Source organism: Daphnia magna, unplaced genomic scaffold, assembly GCF_020631705.1.
Source record: "Daphnia magna isolate NIES unplaced genomic scaffold, ASM2063170v1.1 Dm_contigs021, whole genome shotgun sequence".
In the NCBI taxonomy this organism is placed as follows: domain Eukaryota; kingdom Metazoa; phylum Arthropoda; class Branchiopoda; order Diplostraca; family Daphniidae; genus Daphnia; species Daphnia magna.
Window position 1 is genome coordinate 1,743,715 of NW_025533118.1, and position 19,573 is coordinate 1,763,287.

The 19,573-nt window shown below is 35.1% G+C and overlaps 3 protein-coding genes and 3 long non-coding RNA genes across 6 annotated transcripts; 3 read left to right on the forward strand and 3 right to left on the reverse strand.

The window, feature by feature from the left end:
- Nucleotides 1-37: 37 nt before the first annotated feature.
- On the reverse strand, nt 38-681 carry LOC123477393. Its single transcript, XM_045180726.1, has 2 exons — nt 485-681; nt 38-419 (listed from the first exon to the last, which is right to left on the reverse strand). Exons 1-2 carry the CDS (start codon nt 529-531, stop codon nt 119-121), a joined length of 348 nt encoding a protein of 115 aa, XP_045036661.1. The 5' UTR covers nt 532-681; the 3' UTR covers nt 38-118.
- Nucleotides 682-9,230: 8,549 nt separating this feature from the next.
- Nucleotides 9,231-11,616, reverse strand: LOC123466258. Its single transcript, XM_045180787.1, has one exon. The coding sequence runs from the start codon at nt 11,614-11,616 to the stop codon at nt 10,405-10,407; it is 1,212 nt and encodes a 403-aa protein (XP_045036722.1). The 3' UTR covers nt 9,231-10,404.
- A 347-nt stretch (nt 11,617-11,963) lies between these two features.
- LOC116933146 lies at nt 11,964-12,546 on the reverse strand. Its single transcript, XR_006652594.1, has 3 exons — nt 12,307-12,546; nt 12,116-12,201; nt 11,964-12,044 (listed from the first exon to the last, which is right to left on the reverse strand). It is a non-coding gene; the product is annotated as an uncharacterized LOC116933146 (long non-coding RNA).
- Nucleotides 12,547-13,732: 1,186 nt separating this feature from the next.
- On the forward strand, nt 13,733-15,601 carry LOC123477394. The gene is made up of 2 exons (XM_045180727.1): nt 13,733-14,741; nt 14,805-15,601. Exons 1-2 carry the CDS (start codon nt 14,513-14,515, stop codon nt 15,065-15,067), a joined length of 492 nt encoding a protein of 163 aa, XP_045036662.1. The 5' UTR covers nt 13,733-14,512; the 3' UTR covers nt 15,068-15,601.
- A 52-nt stretch (nt 15,602-15,653) lies between these two features.
- On the forward strand, nt 15,654-16,683 carry LOC116930340. Its single transcript, XR_004398377.2, has 3 exons — nt 15,654-16,202; nt 16,262-16,387; nt 16,454-16,683. It is a non-coding gene; the product is annotated as an uncharacterized LOC116930340 (long non-coding RNA).
- A 78-nt stretch (nt 16,684-16,761) lies between these two features.
- LOC116930339 lies at nt 16,762-17,871 on the forward strand. The gene is made up of 3 exons (XR_004398376.1): nt 16,762-17,001; nt 17,061-17,596; nt 17,683-17,871. It is a non-coding gene; the product is annotated as an uncharacterized LOC116930339 (long non-coding RNA).
- The last annotated feature ends 1,702 nt before the right edge of the window (nt 17,872-19,573 follow it).

Sequence of the window (19,573 nt, forward strand, 5' to 3'; positions counted from 1 at the left end):
TGATAAGTATACCAAATAAGGTTTCAATACAACACAATTAATCGATTGAACCTCTCTTGTGTTTTTATTTCCCTGATCAAGAAATCAATGTTTCAATGCAGTTTACTTAATCGGTGAATCAAAGTGAATCACCTTTCTTCAAAACAATCGTTTGCAACTTAATTGGGATTTTGGAAATAAGAGACTTTACATAACCATCTTTTTCAGTTAAAGAAACAAATGTGGTTCTGATTTCTTCATAAAGAGCTTTTTCACTGTGAACACGCATTTCTTGTTCGTCGAAGTCTGTCAAAATTTCTGAGAACACTGAATCAATTGGCATCAAATCACCACTAGCTGGTGGCCAGCTATCCAAAACAGACATTCTTGGATTATCTCCGATCCATTTAGTTACTTTGAGACTGCTATAAACTGGATATCTAAAATGATAAGAATTGTTACATAGGAAATGAACATTAAGTTTTCATATAAACAATAGGCCTACTTATTGTGAACAACTGTAATGGGCTCCACTTTTGGATATGATGACATCACCTCCAAGAGAAAACTAATATACTGTTGTGAGTCAATCCTGGTTTGAACTTGACGAATAAGATTGCATCCATCATCATTTGGTTGTGAGATGCAACCTACCACGGAAACATTATTTGGTATATTGGTTCGTTGAGTACCAACATATGAAGATATTACTCCTTTTCCATGAAACCTGCCACAATATGAACGTGATGGTTTAAAAGTATGCATATGAATATAAATAAATAAAATTAAGTATCCTTGTAGCGATGTTCGTTGACGTAAACTTTTGACAACCAAAATGTAACTGGCTTTTCACGAAACTTTGAAGAAAAATCAATTCGTTCCTCTTTCTGTGAGCTAGAAATAGGCCACTGTGCCATCTTTCACAAATGAGCTCGTCTAATTATATGTGTAATACACAAATCAATTTGTTCAACACAATTTGAGAAGACTTGTCAATCAGAATCGTCAATCAATCATCAAGATTGTTTGTCAATTGCGGAATATTCCGCATCACGTTTCTTGTTAAAAGCAAAATAAGGCTCCACCCAAAAAAAGGGGCTTAGCAGGCCAAAAAATCACACTTTTTGCCGTCCGGAATAACCCCGTCAACATAACATATACATTTTCGTTAATTGTGAATCAACGAGAAAACAAAACAAAAAAAAAGTTTACACTTTAAAAGAAAATTAAATGGGCTATTCAGTAATATATAGTTTAACTAGATTTTTAATTTTTGTAATGTTCAAAATAACAATTAAAGCCGAAAAGAAAAAAAAATTGTTTTGGAAAAACAACATTTTCTTAAATAACTCTAAAACTAATTATTATTTTTTTACCAAACTTGGCATACCAATACCTCACATGGTTATGCATCACTTGGTAAAAAATTATTTCCGTAATTGATTTATAACAGGTTGATAAGACCGTTGTCCGGAATAGCCCCCGTCCGGAATAGCCCCGCTCCTCCCTATAATATGGTCTTAAAATAAATAATCGGATATATGCATATATATGTAAAATAAAAACATCGGCTTTCGCAACGCCTTGATGTGAAATGCCGACATTTCTAAGTTTGCATAAGTTTAGAGCCAGTAAAAAAATATGTAATTACATGAAAGCCCTAGCTCTGATCATCACAAAGTACCTAGTGGACTAGTCGACCGAATATCGTTTATGAAGTTAGCCTGTTCATATAACTACTTAGTCCAAGCAGCATTCAGCATGATACAGCACTTTAAGCAGCCAATAATGCATCAACAAGAATCGCAGCAACATCGAGGTCACGTCCCGTAACCCCTTTGTTGCCTAGCAATCACGACTTGAGCAGCAGTGGCAGCGCTCAAGTAGTTGTCCCTGATCCTGTTATCACAGAAATCGCACAGTTGACACGACTAAGAACTACCACAAGACGTCAGATCACAACCACGTGTACGTAGCTGAAGTAGTGGAGACAGAGCTTTAACGGTATCATACCTCGCGTGTACTTTTTCCAGCGTCAGACAGAGGTAACCCAGGTAAAAAAGTACTACATTGCACTACAATAAAATTATAATGTAGCCAAGTAAACTATTATTTTACTATAGTGAACGCTGTAAAATAAAAGTAACACTAAGTGGGCGTATTTTTTTCTTTGTTTCAATATCAGTATTACTAATACACACTACTGTTTCACTAGCCCGGGTAGGAAACAATACTGACCATTCTTAATCCGATGTTGATTTTAGGTCGGTTCACGTCGTAAATGCGTTATAAGTTACATGAGATTGGTCCATGGTTGGAAATATATTGGAATGTGGTTTTTCAAAAACCAACTCAATTCCATCCTGGGCCATTCTTAGAAAGTTGAGTTTTAACGATGCATGTATCCCGCTACTAAACCAATGTCGATACAATTTCGAACCTTTGCTGTTGTTCGATATCGACTAGCCAATAATAATCCAATGTCCGAAACCCAAATTTCAACGATGTATATATCCCAATATTTATCCAATGTCAATACAAGTTCGAATTTTTGATGCTGTTCGATATCGAAATGCCAATGGTGCCCCAAAGTCAGAAATTCAAGTTTAAACGATATATATATCCATATACTAATCCAATGTTGGTACAATTTAAAAATTTTGCTTTTGTTCGATATCGAAATGCCAATAGTACCCTAAAGTCAGAAACCCAAGTTTAAACGATATATATATCCATGTACAAATCCAATGTTGGTATAATTTCAAATTGTTGCTCTTGTTCGATATTAAAATGCCAATAGTACCCCAAAGTTAGAAATCCAAGTTTAAACAATATATAAATCCATATACAAATCCAATGTTGGTACAATTTTAAATTTTTGCTCTTGTTCGATATCGAAAGTTCAATAGTATTTCAAAGTCAAAAACCCAAGTTTAAATGATTTATATATCAATATACAAATCCAATGTTGGTACAATTTCAAATTTTTGCTCTTGTTCGATATCGAAATGCCAACAGTATCCCAAAGTCAGAAACCGAAGTTTAAACGATTTATTTATCCATATACTAATCCAATGTTGGTATAATTTCAATTTTTTTCTCTTGATCGATATCGATTAGCCAATTATAAGCCAATATTGGACAAACAAGATTAAACGATCTTTATACCACGATACCAACCCAATGTCGATGCGATACGAATTTTTGTTGTTGTTTAACGATAATATTATTGGTATGTATGTATATATGTATAGTTTTGGGGTAGAAGTCGGGGAACGGCAAAACCCTGTTTTTGGAACTGGTTTTTGGAACCGGGTTTAATTTTAGCGAGGAATTTTTAACATAGGTCCTACGATGTTAGTGTTACCTAGTCTCATCATTCGATAACTGATATAGGTGCAGAATTCCATCATTGGCCGAGCATTGGCTTGCCAATAGAAAGCTTGTATTTCTGTGCATCAATCCAAGCCTATACGAACATCGGCTTAATTTTGGCGAATGCTGTTTCCTGCCCGGGTATATATCGAACAATAACATAAATTCGAAATTGTATCGACATTGGATTAGTATCGGAATATATAGATCATTTAATCTTTTTTTACTAATTTTGGTTTAGTATTGTCAAATTGATATCGATCAACAGCAAAAATTCGAAATTATTTCAACATTAGATTAGTATCGGGAGATAAACATCGATTTCTGACATTGGTTTACTGTTGGCTAATCAATATCGAACAAGAACAAAAATTTGAAATTGTGCCAAAATTGGATTAGTATATGGATATATAAATATCGTTTAAACTTGGGTTTCTGATTTTGGGGTACTATTGGCATTTCGATATCGAACAAGAGCAAAAATTTGAAATTGTACCAACCTTGGATTTGTACATGAATATATATATCGTTTAAACTTGGGTTTCTTACTTTGGGGTACTATTGGCATTTCGATATCGAAAAAGAGCAAAAATTTGAAATTGTACCAACATTGGATTTGTACATGGATATATATATCGTTTAAACTTGGGTTTCTTACTTTGGGGTACTATTGGCATTTCGATATCGAACAAGAGCAAAAATTTTTAATTGTACCAACATTGGATTTGTACATGGATATATATATCGTTTAAACTTGGGTTTCTGACTTAGGGGTACTATTGGCATTTCGATATCGAACAGCATCAAAAATTCGAAATTGTATTGATATTGGATAAATATTGGGATATATAAATCGTTGAAATTTGGGTTTTTGACATTGGATTATTATTGGCTAGTCGATATCGAACAACAGCAAAGGTTCGAAATTGTATCGACATTGGTTTAGTAGCGGGATACATGCATCGTTAAAACTCGACTTTCTAAGAATGGCCCAGGATGGAATTGATTTGGTTTTTGGAAAACCACATTCCAATATTTTTCCAACCATGGACCAATCTCATGTAACTGATAACGCATTTACGATGTGAACCGACCTAAAATCAACATCGGTTGAAGAAAACAGAATGGTCAGTAGGGGAGGGTGGGGCTAGTATGTACAATTTTTTTTATTTCTTCTCTGGTTTCTTTAATTTTTCATATTTTGACACCGAAAAAATTGTAAAAGAAAGCTCAGATAACCAACTTTCTCGTGCTATTTTTTTATTTGATCTACGTTAAAGAATTCATATCGAAATCAACGTTATAAAAGCTAAAAAAAATTTGCCTACATGCCCCACTAACGGGGTAAGTTGGCAGTGGTAGTGGGGTAAGTTGGCCCCTTGTATTTCAAATACGGATTTCAGTGAAATGTTGATGTTGTAAACAAACTAGAATAAGATTACAATAAACAAAAATCCTATAGTTATTTTAGAGTGGGAAACTCAGAAATAAGTTGTGATAACTTACATAAAGATTAATAGCCTTAAATGCAAAAAATTAAAAAAAATATACATAATTCAGGCAAACATTTCACAGGTGAACATTGTATAAAGTGAAACACTTAAAATTTGCCAAATTTTGGCCTCTAATGCATAGAGGAGAGTGGGGGCAATTGAGACACAGGGCAATTAAAACAAAAATTGTTTCTCTCGCCGTATAAGAGGAATTTTCTTGAAAAAATTAGGGTTAATAGAATGTGGGGGTTTACAAGTTTAGAAAAATTTACGAGTTTTTGTGTTCAAAACTTTTTAAGATATCTCGAAAAAACTGTTTTTTGTTCTCCGTCTGTTAAATTTGCGTTTTCAATTTTTTTGTTTTAACCCATAAAACGCTACGCTTTATTAATAAAATTAGTTTCGGATGATTTAAAATTCATTTTTCTACAATTTAATTTCAATTTAATTTAATTTTTCCCTGCATTCTTAAATAATTTTAAATAATTAAATGTAACGATGACCCTATTGCAGGGCAATTGAAACACTTTGTTTATATTCCCTGTCTGCGAGTGGTTGCACTTTTTTTGCAAGTATTTGACGTAATTCATTTAAACAAATGTAAATCATCATGTTTACACAACTATAATACTTGTATTCGCTGTTTGGGATTTATTAAAAAAAGCATGTTGCTTAATGGTTTTTTTAAGTTCAATTATTTAAATATTTTTAACTAAATTACAATCTACTTTAAGCATATTTTAAAAATCTGTAAATCGCATTGTACTTAATGGTAAAATTTGATCACACTAGCAGTTGTGGCTGCTGAGATATCGTGATTTTCATTTTATGTGGGTATGAAGAAGCTTCCTTATGGGAAAACCCACGTTGCAATTGCGTCGACACACCGTTTCAATTGCCCTGCTACCATGGCAATTGAAACACTCGAAGCGACCTCAGTTTTTTACAATTTACTACTATTATAATTAATCTTTTCTAATAAAAAAAAATATCGTTTAGTAGCTGAGATAATAGGCTACAATTCTATATAATTTTTATATTAAATTTTTCAGTTTTTTTTTCAAGAAATACAAAAACCAAAAAGTGTATCAATTGCCCCCACTCTCCCCTACCACTGTTCACCATAAGTCATATCTAGCAAAAATTTGACTTACAATTCCCTGACATTTTGACAGGCCATGTACAGTATCCTGCACAAAAATCCGAACACCGATTTCATTTTTTTAAGCCACCTATTGGCGGCGTAGCGGGTTTTTTGTTTTTTTTTAAGGGGAAGGGTAGACGGGGTGATGGACACGACAGGGCAGGGTTGGGTAAGTCTAGACATTAAAAAAAAAATGCCTTAAGGTATTACGCTTTAAGGCAAGTTACAGGTCAGGACATTTTTGCAACCCCCAGGGTGATGTGTTTTTTTAAACGACAGTTGGAAATTTAGGGCTTGGGCTTGGTAATGTTGCTTACCGAAACAATTTAGCTTATGTTCCAGCTGCTTGTGAATGTTTACGTCGGTGTCAATGGTGTAGGTGTAGCGTTTCTGAATTTGATGCTGGAGATCGGTGTTCGATTCCAGATGAGGGGATGAATTATTGTGGTTATCTTACGAGCAATTCTCGTTCTTATATAAAACAAACTTTCATTGAGCTTTTTTTTTGTTTATTAAATAACTTAAAAAAATAATAATTTACTTCGTTCTAAGAAAAATAATATTCCCAGCATATGCGAATAAAGAATATTATAAAGATACCAATTATATTGCAATTCTTTATCGGGAATCGAACACTAAATTCCGCCGTCGCAATTAGAGGCTCTACACATATGCCATCGGTATCGACAAAATTGTGCACAGGCAGCTGTGTAATTTATTTTGGGTAAAGAATATTACAGAGCCTAAATCCAACATTTCCAACTATCGTTTAAAGAAAACACATCACCCTGGGGGTTGCAAAATGTCCCAACCTGTTACTTGCCTTAAAGCGTAATAGCTAAAGGCATAAAAAAAAATTCTAGACTTACCCAACCCTGCCTTATGTGTCCGTCACCCCGTCTACCCTCCCTCTTAAAGAAAAACAAACAAAAAACCCTTTACCCCGCCAATAGGTGGCTTTAAAAAATTTAATCGGTGTTCGGATTTTTGTGCAGGATACTGTACCTTATACATATGCATGTATAATGCCTATGCCGACATGCCCCATCTTGCAATGTATCAACTTGCCCCAACCCGGGATTTATTCAAATACAAATTTTTATTACTCCTTTATAATTGATTAAAACAAATCCATTGTTACAGTTCAATAGAGGACACATTTTTCTATAAAACTAATATTTTTTAAAAATTATATTTATACCAAGAAAAGATAAAATTGATGAATACCAAGCACGCAACTATTGTGGATTTGACGCAAAAAATTTCGTTATTTTCTATTTCCTAAACTATTTGGGATAAATTTATAAAACTTTGCACAAATGTGCGCATGATAAACATCTTTGACTAAGAATTATTTCAATAAAACCTCTTTCACACAATTCTTCTAAATTAGGAATTGCAAAATTGCCCTCCTGCCAACTAGCCCCACTCTCCCCTATTGTTTCCTACCCGGGTTTGCTTTTTAAATTTGTTATTTTAATTAAATTTTTTGTTGTATTTTTAAAATGTTTGGTCTAAATTAACGATTAAACATGAAAATGAAATGATTGTTGTGTAAATTAGTATCTATAATCAGTAAAAATAATAGAACTGTAACCACGTACTAAACTTAAGCTAACTTCGGTTTTCACTGGGAAATTTTTTCTAAGTTTTTTACCAAATTCCGGAATTACTCCGGAAAACATTTTACTTAATATGTATAGAAATAGCTAAGTGGATAAAGCGTCTGAAAGATGATGTTGTTGTACAGTGGTCTAGGGTTCAAATTCGGTAAATACGGCTAGGTTTGTCTTTACTTTATATAACGATGAATAAAGCTATTGTTTTGTTTTAGGCTACTATTTAATTTTTGATGTTGGAATGTTGAATGTTGGTCCAATGTTGTTTTGCGCCATTATTGGCTGCATATCGAAATCGCACATCGGCCCGGGTCATTTCCAACTTGAGTCGCCAAACCTTGTCCATTTCTGTTATGCCAATATTGATAAATTAATCCCGGATCAACACTGCTTGCCGGTGTTCTACCAAAATACATGTGTAATATTGGCATAGCAGAAATGGACAAGGTTTGGCAACTCAAGTTGGAAATGACCCGGGCCGATGTGTGATTCTGATCCTGAACCAATGGCCGATTCTGTATCGGCAACAACATTGGACCTAGATAAAATTCCTACCCGGGTAGTGACCACTACACGTTTACTTTGACACACTTTGTTTTCAGTAGTGTACACTGTATACAGTCATGCTTGGAAGTTTCTTTAGCAGGCAAATGGGTCTATATCCTTCTATTTCTTTTTGATGGAGGGGATAGTTTGGTGCCTACCATACCCCTTTATGCTATTCCTATTTCTCTTTCTTTGCAACCCGCGAAAAAGGTGCAACATTAAATGTAGGAAAATTAACTGAAACGTAGAAGAAGAGAAGAATGGAAAGAAAACGAGGGTATGGTAGGCACCATAGTATCCCTTCCGTCCAAACAAAATGAAAGGATATAGACCCATTTGCCTGCTAAAGAAACTTGCAAGCATGACTGTATTTACTGACACAAACTGCTGTTTTACTATAGTAGGCACTAGTAATTGCTGTTTTACTACATTGGGCATTAATGCCACTATACTATAGGGGAGACCGGGGCTAGTTGGCTCACGGGGTAGGTTGCTCATTTCTAATTTAAAAATCCGTTAATTACAACATGCTGTTTTTAAAATAGCCAATAGTTTCAAAATCGACAATTAGATGGTCTGACGTTGTTTCAGTTTTTCTACTGTGCAAAAAAAACAAACAGCATACGAAAAACGATTTTGACAACTGCCGACCAACTTTTTTTTCCTCCGTGCTTTTCTTTTTCTTGGCGTAGGTAAGTGATTTAAACTTATAAGCTTTAAACGGATGAATTCATCATTCATTCAGCTTTAATTGGCTTACAAAAAATTTTTTTTGGCTGTTCGCAAACATTTTATAAATAATAAATAGTGGACCAACCCCCTATAGGGATAAGGCTCTTTTTTGAAGGGGATAGTTGGCTCAAGTTGTGTCAGCGTGATGAAACAGAATTTTTCGTTTTGTTTCTTCTTTAACATAAGAAATGAGGATTTAGGAATTATATTCGAAAAACAAACAATGCTTCAGCATCTCCCGACCTTATTGGAAGGGCCATTAAGTTGGAAAAGAAGAAAACCAAAAAATGTCTAAGGCATTTAGTATTAAAAATAAAGACGAAATCGGCGTTGAGTGTGGCGCTGACTATTCTTCCAGCAGTGTTGGATAGATACAGTGCACTGGAATCTGCTATCAATGGTCATGCGAAATTACTTGGAGCATTTTGCCCCGTTAGTATGGGCAACCTGCCCCGGAGACGGGGTAAGTTGCCCATTTAAGGTGTCCCAATAAAACATTTTTTTTCATCATGATCGCATTATTTATTGTATTTCTTGTCTTAAGACATTTTATAGATAAGATATTAATTAATATTATGAATATAAGTTTGTCTCATTTTGATGAAAAGTAAAGGCTTGAGACGTATCTAACAAAAAAGTGAGCCAAGTAGCCCCGGTCTCCCCTACTATATTCTTACTGAGACTCACATTGTTTTTACTGATTGCCACTGTACTTCTACTTTATATATATTTTTATGCATTCATTTTTCGGGGATACGCTTGTAATAACTGTTACTTCAAATACCAGATTCACTTAATAAAACATAATAATAAGCCGAAACATGCAATTAATAGGTTGATTTTGTTACAACAAATCCATTAATCTTTTTCAAACCTAATATCATTTCTCACACAATACATTTCATTGTCACAAAGAAGAAGAAAAGATTTCGAAACCACGTCCTGTGGCGTTAATGCTTTTTTTAGGGAATGGGAGCCATTAGAATTTATTTTTGTTACTACAGTTAATATGTCTCTTAAAAGGAATGTTTTCCCCAATAAAGAAATAGTAACTTTGAAGACAATTAGAGGGGTTGGAGACCCAGCAAGAACGTTCTTTAGTTGCACAAGTGCAGTCAAGAAAAATTTCGAAAATTTTTATAATACTGTAAGTATTTCCGTCAACACAATGAATAACTGAGTTGTTACGTTTGAAGCAGGAGGAATAGGACATACAAGAAAAGATTTTACCATTGGCCGCAAGCTTTTCATAACTTAAACATGCAATGCAAAACATTTGTTTTCCTAGTCTGTTTTGAATTAAAGTAACGTCTTCCGGCTGTAACAAAATTTGTATACTTTTACCCAGCCCTCGCCATGTATGGTTTCCTGACACGGAAGCATCTAATCTATAATAAATTTCTTTGACCAAGTCTTCCGCATATGGAATATGAAGTTTAGCGTAGTCGCGAGCTTTTGCCTTCTTCAAAACGGAGGCAAATATTGGTTTTCCTATCTGAGTAGACCCGTGACAAACCTACTTAAGTGTTCCGCCTATATCTTCGTACATAAATGCCGAATAAGCCCACGGGCATCCCCAATAAGTCACAGAATCTACAACGTGTTGTAATAGGTGAACGTTATAACTAACTTGATCTTCACCGTACAATAACTCAACTTGTGAAACAAATTTAAAGAATAGTTTACGAACTACTTCAATTTCTTCGCGAGATACATTTTTCTTCAGTAGCATGTGCATTCCTTTAACCAGAATAAGCCAATTTTTATAATACTTGGGATGCAACAAGTGTTTTAGTACAATTGGACTGTAAAATAAAAGCCAAACTCGAAACTCACTCGCTTTCAAAATGAGTCGGTGATCAAGAGGTCGCAAAACTCGGCGAATTTCATCAGGGGGGCAAGCGGTTAAGATAATTTCGTCTATCAATTTAGAATCTTTGATGAAAAAGGATTCGCTAGTGGTAGTCAACCAAAGATTCAAAAATTGCTTTACTATTCCAAGGAGAATGCAATGCATGTAGTCTGGTACTACACCTTTTATAATATCAAAAAAGGGAAGCAAATACAACAACGACATCCCTTTCACTCCGCCAACAGGTTGGCTGATTGAAAGGATTGCATTTTTGGCTTGATCGTACGATTTCTCGTGTGTTCTATTTGGAGGTAAAGGATGGACAAGAGGATACACTTGAACAGTGCCAGCACCCTTGGCTACACGTTTACCCTTATGCTCACAAAAGCCACATCCATAAGAGCCATTGTATTGCATGAAATTCGTTAACATCGCTCTAGCTGGAGCATCGGCTACCAGCAAGGGGAAAGCTACTTTAGAAATGTGATTCCTGCCAGACAAATCTTTCCATTGAAAGCCCTTCTTAGAAAGTCTTCGAGCCTGAACTATGAAGGGTTCAAGAAATGTATCAACGTTTGGCTTTTCATTACCAAACCACAGGCAGCATATGACGATGTGTTGAGCCTTTTTATTAAAATTAAGTTCATTAATCGACAGCAATAAAGGCCAAACAGAGAATTTGGAAGAGTGAAAAATTTTGACGCCGTCGGTGTTTACCGCCACTGAGAAATTCCCATCTTCCAACAAAAATTTTTTAAACTTTTCTTCTCGGTACAAATTCCCGGTATAGATTTCGCCCATCACTTTTCCGTCAGAAAAAAGGCCGTCGAGCTTACTCGCGGATATTTTTTCGCCAATATCATACGACTCAAACATTTTTATGAACTGCTCTTCTTCCGACCAAAAAATAGCAATTATTTTTCTCTAGTTCTTTAGTTGGCATTGCCCGATTACAGGTTTTACAGGTAAGAATACCCTCACTCTCTCCGAGATAACTGGAACAGTACTCGCAATAGTAATGGAGAGTTCCAGCATTTGATTTCATGTCTAAAATTTTATCAAATAAATGCCGGCTTTTAGTGAGTGCGGATGGCACAAGAAGGCTTAGGATATCCAGCAAATCAGACAGAGCAGACTTAGTTAGATTATGCCTGAGGAAAAATGCCATTATCAAAGAAAATAACTGACCCTTTCGAAAGACTGGAATCAGAAATTAGAGTTTTGTCAGACACCTGTTCCTCGTCATCCTCATCTGTGCTTGGAACATTTTGAATTTCTTCTCTTTCTTGTGATCTCGAGGGATTCTAAGATACAGAAATAAAACATTATCATTCTTGCTGAAACGTACTAAATGCACTACTGCATTAAGCTATACTTGAGAAGATAAAGGTTCATTGAAAGAACAATTTCCAAGCTCTTAACCACCTAACTGAGGTTCACCATGCGCATATTCATTTTGTTCTGTAACATCAACAAATTAAATAATTGCTCTTTTAGTTATAAAATAACGCTATGAAAAACTGAAGTAACTGAGAAAGTTCAACAAGCTGTTAGAATTAGTATTACCATAAGTCCTTATACTGTGTATTCCTTGACGTTTCCAGTTAAACACCGTCGTCCTTGGAATGTCCCTCACTACTCCTTTGATGGATCTTTTTCACCAAAGACGATATGGTCCTCTCACTTGATTATTATTCATCTTTCACAAAGTAAACAAGATTCCTTCGGTAATGTCCTTCGTGCAATTTTTTTGAAAAAAATTGTCTATAGACATGTAACGTGGGCCAAAGATAAACAGATTTTGGATCCAAGATTTCTAAATTTCAATCAATTTATAGTGTTTATCTGCTGTAGTCTACTGTCCGGAATTAGCAACATGGGAGCTTAAGTTAAAAAATGAAAATGCAATAACGAATTTGATGAATTTTATACAACAAATGTACTACCGAATGCAATAGTTTTATAAAATACACTTCTGGGAATCTAACCATATCAATATTGGCTAGGATAATATAAGTTTAAGACCTATAAAGCGACTTAAAAATTTTTTCCAAAAATTTGAAAAACAATGACATTTGAAGAAAAATTTTTTTATTTCCGCATGAGTATTGAACAATTAAACTTAATGATGCCAGCGCAACACCTTACCACTACGCTGTTATTGACATAATGCTATTAGTATGAATAGTAGTGTAATTTTACATCATCTGCAGCAGTATACTGTCCGGAATTAGCAACACGGGGACTTATGTAAAAAAAATTAGAATGCAATCGTGAATTAGATGAAGATTTTTCATCAAAAATAGACAACAAATTGAATTGTCTTGTAAAAGCAATTTCAGGGAATGTAACCATATAAATATTACTTAGGATAGTTTAAGTTTAAGACATACTAAGCGACTTAAAAATTTAACAAAATATACGCATAAAAAGGAAAAAACTAAATAAATTTTGTGTTTCAAAGAGTATTGATCCATTGATCTTGATGTTATGAGCCCAACACCTTACCGCTGAGCTATCACACACATACATGTGTATATAGCATCAAAAATTAGTTATCTCGTCGCTGCTGTGTAACTTTCTTCTCCATAGTCTCCGTTCTGGCAGCATGTTTACTACTGCAATATAAAAAAATATATAAAAATCTACTGTTTAAAACATTTTGTTAAAGAAAACCCTTACTGTTTAGTGACTGTTATACAGCCTTCTGCACTGACTACAATGCATTGACAGTTGTAAGGTTACGCAAACAAAAGCGAATTCACTGCCTAGGATTCGGCAACCAGCTAGGTAACAATTACGCAAATAAATTTTTTTAAACTGTAATAGAATCAAATGAAAAAGCCACTATACCACGTATCAAATTTTGACAGAATTTTGTACAAAATTTGGGGACGATTGGTCATTCAGGGAAGAAACGTATATGGAAATACATAATAGACATTAAACCTTCTGAGATCTACTACTACTACCCTACCCCCTATACCCCACACCCTAAAATTTTTATAGTCCTTCGGTATATATACATATATACCCTCAGGGATAGTTCACTTTGATTCTGCAATTCTTTCACGCTTGATTGTTTGTCAGATCAGATCACTAGTAGAAAGAGGCAGACGATACAAAAACCAATACACAAAAAAACACTAGTGGCTCTGATGCCATACATCACATGAGTATAAGCAATTAATTCTAAGTGCTTCAGTGTTTATGCCACAAAATTAAACAGACACCGAAAATTAAATATATATATTTTTAACTATCGAAGCTGTCCAATAACATCATTTGCCAAAAAATTGTACTATGTGTCCACCACTAGCGCTTGACCCCACGCCAATCGGGGAGCTGTTTAGTCGATCCGGTGCGAAGATAATCTTAATCGGGGAAGTGATTTCGGTGCTCGGTGCGGTGGTATCGGTAATCGGTGCCTTTCCCGATAATCAATGAATATGCTGCCCAATGATGAAACAACGGGTCAAATTTTTAACAGTGTTGCTGAAGCGGTGCTATATTATATTATTGCAGCACCGATTATAGCACCGTTCCGCACCGAACTTCCCCGATTCATTTCTATCGGGCAAGCTTAGCGATGTACCCGATTAGAATGTGATCGGGAACGAGCCCTATCCACCACCATGTGTGTGCTTAAGTGTGTGAAAAGAAAGCTCGAATACACGTCCACTTGAGAAAGTCGAAAACATCGTGCGGTCTAACCATATAAATTAAATTTTGTTAAAAGAAAAAAATCTAATTGGCAATTCCAAGCTACATTATGCCACAATTTTTTGAAATAAAAAAATTTATCTTGATGTTGTATAAGGGGAAGAAAACAGATACCTTGCTTGTAGGCCAAAAAGACATGTTTTGTAATTCTTATGAAGATGACGCATTTATCTCATTTTACGATCCTGATATAAACATCAATTGGAAGGGGGTGGCTAAGCATACTAAAGGCAATATTCCCACGGGAGAAATTAAAGTGAGACTTCTTCTAAGCAACGGTATTTTTTAAATTTCACTATACGGTCATAAATTTTTTCCTGCAAAACCTTTTCCTTTTTCAGACAGCAAGGAATACTTGGAAAGTATTTCTCAATTGTTTAACACCAAGAAAATGACCCTGGATGCCATTGTCAAGTTGCATCCGGCAAATGATTACCAGAGAAGATCAACAAATAAAAAGGAAGAAAGTTTTCACGCAGCCAATGCAAACCCTGACATTGCTGAAAATCCTGAAGAAAGAAACTACGACAAAGATGTCAAAGATGACGATGACGAAGACGAAGACAACAAGAAAGTTGCAAGTAAACCGGTTACGAAAGACTAAAACCAAAAGCTACTCCCAATCAACCAACGCAGCACTGTGCGAAAGCGACAGGCACCATGTAGACTTAGCCTTGAAGTATCTCAAACCAATGATTATGAGGATTTGAACATAAGCAAAAAGGCCAAGACAACTAGTAAAGAAAAGAAAGAAAATATGAGTGTAGCCCACAAGACAGCTTTTGATCGTATAGGGGAGAACGGGGCAACTTGGCTCACTTTTCTGTTAGATGCGTCTCAAGCCTTTACTTTTCATTAAAATGAGACAAACTTATATTCATAATATTAATTAATATCTTATCTATAAAATGTCTTAAGACAAGAAATACAATAAATAATGCGATCATGATGAAAAAAAATGTTTTATTGGGACACCTTAAATGGGCAACTTACCCCGTCTCCGGGGCAGGTTGCCCATACCAACGGGGCAAGTTTCTCCAAGTAATTTCACATTAGCACACGAAACACACATGCACTGTATCTATCCAACACTGCTGGAAGAATAGTCAGCGCCACACTCAATGCCGATTTCGTCTTTATTTTTAATACTAAATGCCTTAGACATTTTTTGGTTTTCTTCTTTTCCAACTTAATGGCCCTTCCAATAAGGTCGGGAGATGCTGAAGCATTGTTTGTTTTTCGAATATAATTCCTAAATCCTCATTTCTTATGTTAAAGAAGAAACAAAACGAAAAATTCTGTTTCATCACACTGAAACAACTTGAGCCAACTATCCCCTTCAAAAAAGAGCCTTACCCCTATAGGGGGTTGGTCCACTATTTATTATTTATAAAATGTTTGCGAACAGCCAAAAAAATTTTTATGTAAGCCAATTAAAGCTGAATGAATGATGAATTCATCCGTTTAAAGCTTATAAGTTTAAATCACTTACCTACGCCAAGAAAAAGAAAAGCACGGAGGAAAAAAAAGTTTGTCGGCAGTTGTCAAAATCGTTTTTCGTATGCTGTTCGTTTTTTTTGCACAGTAGAAAAACTGAAACAACGTCAGACCATCTAATTGTCGATTTTGAAACTATTGGCTATTTTGAAAACAGCATGTTGTAATTAACGGATTTTTAAATTAGAAATGAGCAACCTACCCCGTGAGCCAACTAGCCCCGGTCTCCCGTACTGTCACAGGTAATTGATTTACATTCCTAATTGTTTAAATTTACTTGTAAATATGCTATTTACTGCAGGACAAATTAGATGATTCTTTTGATGATGCAACGTGTGAAAATGACCTTACATCATCTGAGCATACTTCACTACAAGCGAAAGACATACTGGCTGACAACTGTAACTCAACCATGGCAAAAATATTGGTAATTACATTAACTTTTCTTGAAGGAAATTTATTAAAGATACTAAAATACTTACACTATACTTAGGTTGAATGCACCAAAAACCCTTTGGGCAGACAAAGCTGTGTCATGGTATAGGAGTTATATGGTACGCGTACTCGAGAGGGCGAAAGTGGGACAAAAATTGGAATCGTCTATTTTGGCAACTCTGGCCGGGTGTGTAACTAGAGGGCCTACTTTAACGTAGGCTCTTATGGGACTACCCCTTTTGAACTGTTACATTAAGGTGTTTGAATTTTTTTTTTCATTTAGAAAAATTTTTTTCGTGCGTAGAATTAATTTTTATGCAAAGTTCATTTTTTGGATTTTAATTTAAAATTGTTTGTTAACGTTAAAGTAGGCCCTCTAGTTACACACCCGGCCAGAGTTGCCGATGTTGACGATTCCAATTTTCGTCCCATTTTCGCAGTCGACGGCTCTGGGAAGTACGCGTACCATATAACTCCTATACCATGGCTGTGTTACAGTGGGGCACACAGGCAACAATTCAAAAAAAGCTGGTTATGAACGCAATTGATGTCAAGATAAAGATGAAATTATCGAAGAACTGAAAATGGAAATAAAATTTCAAAAAGGTATGAACATGTGAAACACTATTATACGGAAGACGTTCACTATATAGAAAACTTTACAGATATCAACAAATCCTTGTCAATGCAGACAACTTTTTTAACTGACGTGAGGAAGTTGTTGTTAAACTTCAATAGCCAACAACTAGCTCCACCTAGTACGTCGAACGACGATAATTTTTTAAAATCATTAAGCAAGCCAAGCATGACGGCCTACCCGACATTTGGTTTGGAAAACTGTGATAAAAGGCTAGAAATGTCCCTTGCAAATTACACTGACAGTGCTCCATTGACGTCAACCGTGATCGAAGATGAAGATGATGGTCCTACATACGATCATGAAAGTTACTTATTAACATGTTATGCACTGTTATTGATAGCAATTTCAAATATTGTTATTTTTTGCAAAAAACTTTTCCGATACCTGACATTGTACTGCGTAGGATAGTGAAAGGCCCAGTCACTCAATTTGTATCACATTTAATGGACAAATTATATTCTGACCAATACCTAGCGACGCACAAAATGAGTGATCTGAGAGGGGGCTCTGTAGAAAGCAAAAGGATTGCCATGAACAAATGTGAGCTTCAACATATCATTGGTGAGTGGCAGTTATTTACATATTCTCGCACTTAGAAGAAATCCTTCATTTGTACATTTTTCAATATAATGTTCTTTTTCCTACAGATAGAGTTCTCGATTGTGAATTGGTGAACGTGGGTGGATCCTTGGTGAATGAAAAAATGATAAAAAATGCTATCACTCGGAAATTTAATAATTCCCGTGCTAAGTAGCCGATACATTTTATGTTTTCATTGTTTCATGATGACTTGTTGGTTGTTTGTCATGATATAAAAATACAATGACTGTCGCATATGTGCCACAATTTGTTTACTTAATTTATACTATAAATTTACCAGAAAATTACTGCTGTAAAATGAAATTTCAACTGCTATTTCACTAGTCTTATACTGCACTAAAACTGTGCTAAATGTATAGTGTAATTACGGTTTTCTTACATTATTACTGCAAAATTACTATTATAATATTTTAAATTTACTGAACTTCATTCTACATTTACGAGGGTTTCACTAGAAAATAACTGCTTCGGTACTGCTTGCTTTGTTTTCTAAAAGTTTTTTTGCTTCAAGTAATTCTATAGTATTTCTATGTTATTATTGTAGAAATACTTGTTCCAAAATCCTTTACTATTACTCGAGTTTTTTTATTGTTTTACTTGAGTAATTACAAAGTAAATTTTCACCTGGGAATTACCCATATCCGGAATCACAAATGTGTTTCCTGCAAAAAGGTGGTTACTACGGACCATCGCAACAAGATGAACGCTTGATATCAGATTTCCCTACACGATAGTCAAAGCTTGTTATCTAAATCACAAGAAACCGATCGAGAACAGCGGAAGACTGATGCCCAACAGAGAGGCAATGCAGCCCTGTGGGATCTACAAGAAGCAGAACGAGCTTAGCAATCGCTCCAAGTGGGAGAGGATATTAGAATTATAGAATAGCTATCGTTTCAAATCAGCGTCGTTTAAGTTTAAACTGATTTAAGTCCCTACATTCTGCCGCAATGCAGAATAAAGAAAACTTAGTTTCCAATTACTGACTTCTGCACCATGCTTTGCTTCACGACCAGTCAAAAGATGCAAATGAATCAGTTCGTCCAGCTACTGAACGTACAGGCCAGTCAAGAACAGGCCAGTAAATAAGAAAAAATGCAGCCGTCAGCATGATTCAATTCGATGTCCTCGGTGTTGATGGAAAAACCGTAGTGATGTGACGTTAACTTTAACGATTAACGTGAACATCACGTTAACGGACGTTTTTGGGGTCCGTTAACTTAACGTAATAACTTAACGTTTTGAAATTTTCATGCGTTAATTTCAACGTTATTTTATTGATTTTTTAGCTTGAAAATGCAACGCTGTGTTAAGGTTTTTTGGTTTAGGTTTACTGTAAAAATTTAAATTTCTACTTCTTACACGGTTCAGCGTACGTTCGTAGTCTGCTAGACATTTAGAAGTACACAATGTGTTTTTGAACGCTTTAATAAAGTTCATTTTTGAGTGATTGACTGATTGTACTGATTGAAATGAGTGAATCAGAGAATTCCTCAGAAGATGAAGGGCAATCTATTCAGTTTGTCCCTGCTAATCTACGTAAAAGAAGCCTCATTCACAATTATTTTGTATTCAACCAAAAGTCGAATACAAGTGTGTGCAAAACTTGTAAAGCTGAGCTTGTAGGAAAAAATACCTCAAATCTTATAAACCACCTCAAAAAACCAATTCATTTGAAAGATTTATATCCTAAATATCTTAAAGAGGTGTCTGATAATCAAGAAGCTACTGCAAGTAAGAAGACTAAGTTGTCGAAGGAAAAAAAGAAACCTGATTCAAAATAACGTTTAAAATAACGTTTAACTTAAGTTAACGGACGCTTTAAATTAACACGTTAATTAACGCGTTAATTTAACGTCAAAAAGTAAAGCTCCGTTAACTTAACGGATAACTTTAACGTTTCAAAAAACCACTTACGTCACATCACTAGAAAACCGT

What these genes read in the sequence shown, in the direction of transcription:
- LOC123477393 (XM_045180726.1), bottom strand. Translation starts at nt 531, where the DNA reads ATGTCATCATATCCAAAAGTGGAGCCCATTACAGTTGTTCACAATAA. An exon ending in ATTACAGTTGTTCACAATAA is followed by an intron (nt 420 to 484) that starts GTAGGCCTATTG and finishes TTATCATTTTAG; the next exon opens with ATATCCAGTTTATAGCAGTC.
- LOC123466258 (XM_045180787.1), bottom strand. Translation starts at nt 11,616, where the DNA reads ATGTTTGAGTCGTATGATATTGGCGAAAAAATATCCGCGAGTAAGCTC.
- LOC123477394 (XM_045180727.1), top strand. Translation starts at nt 14,513, where the DNA reads ATGCCACAATTTTTTGAAATAAAAAAATTTATCTTGATGTTGTATAAG. An exon ending in GAGACTTCTTCTAAGCAACG is followed by an intron (nt 14,742 to 14,804) that starts GTATTTTTTAAA and finishes TTCCTTTTTCAG; the next exon opens with ACAGCAAGGAATACTTGGAA.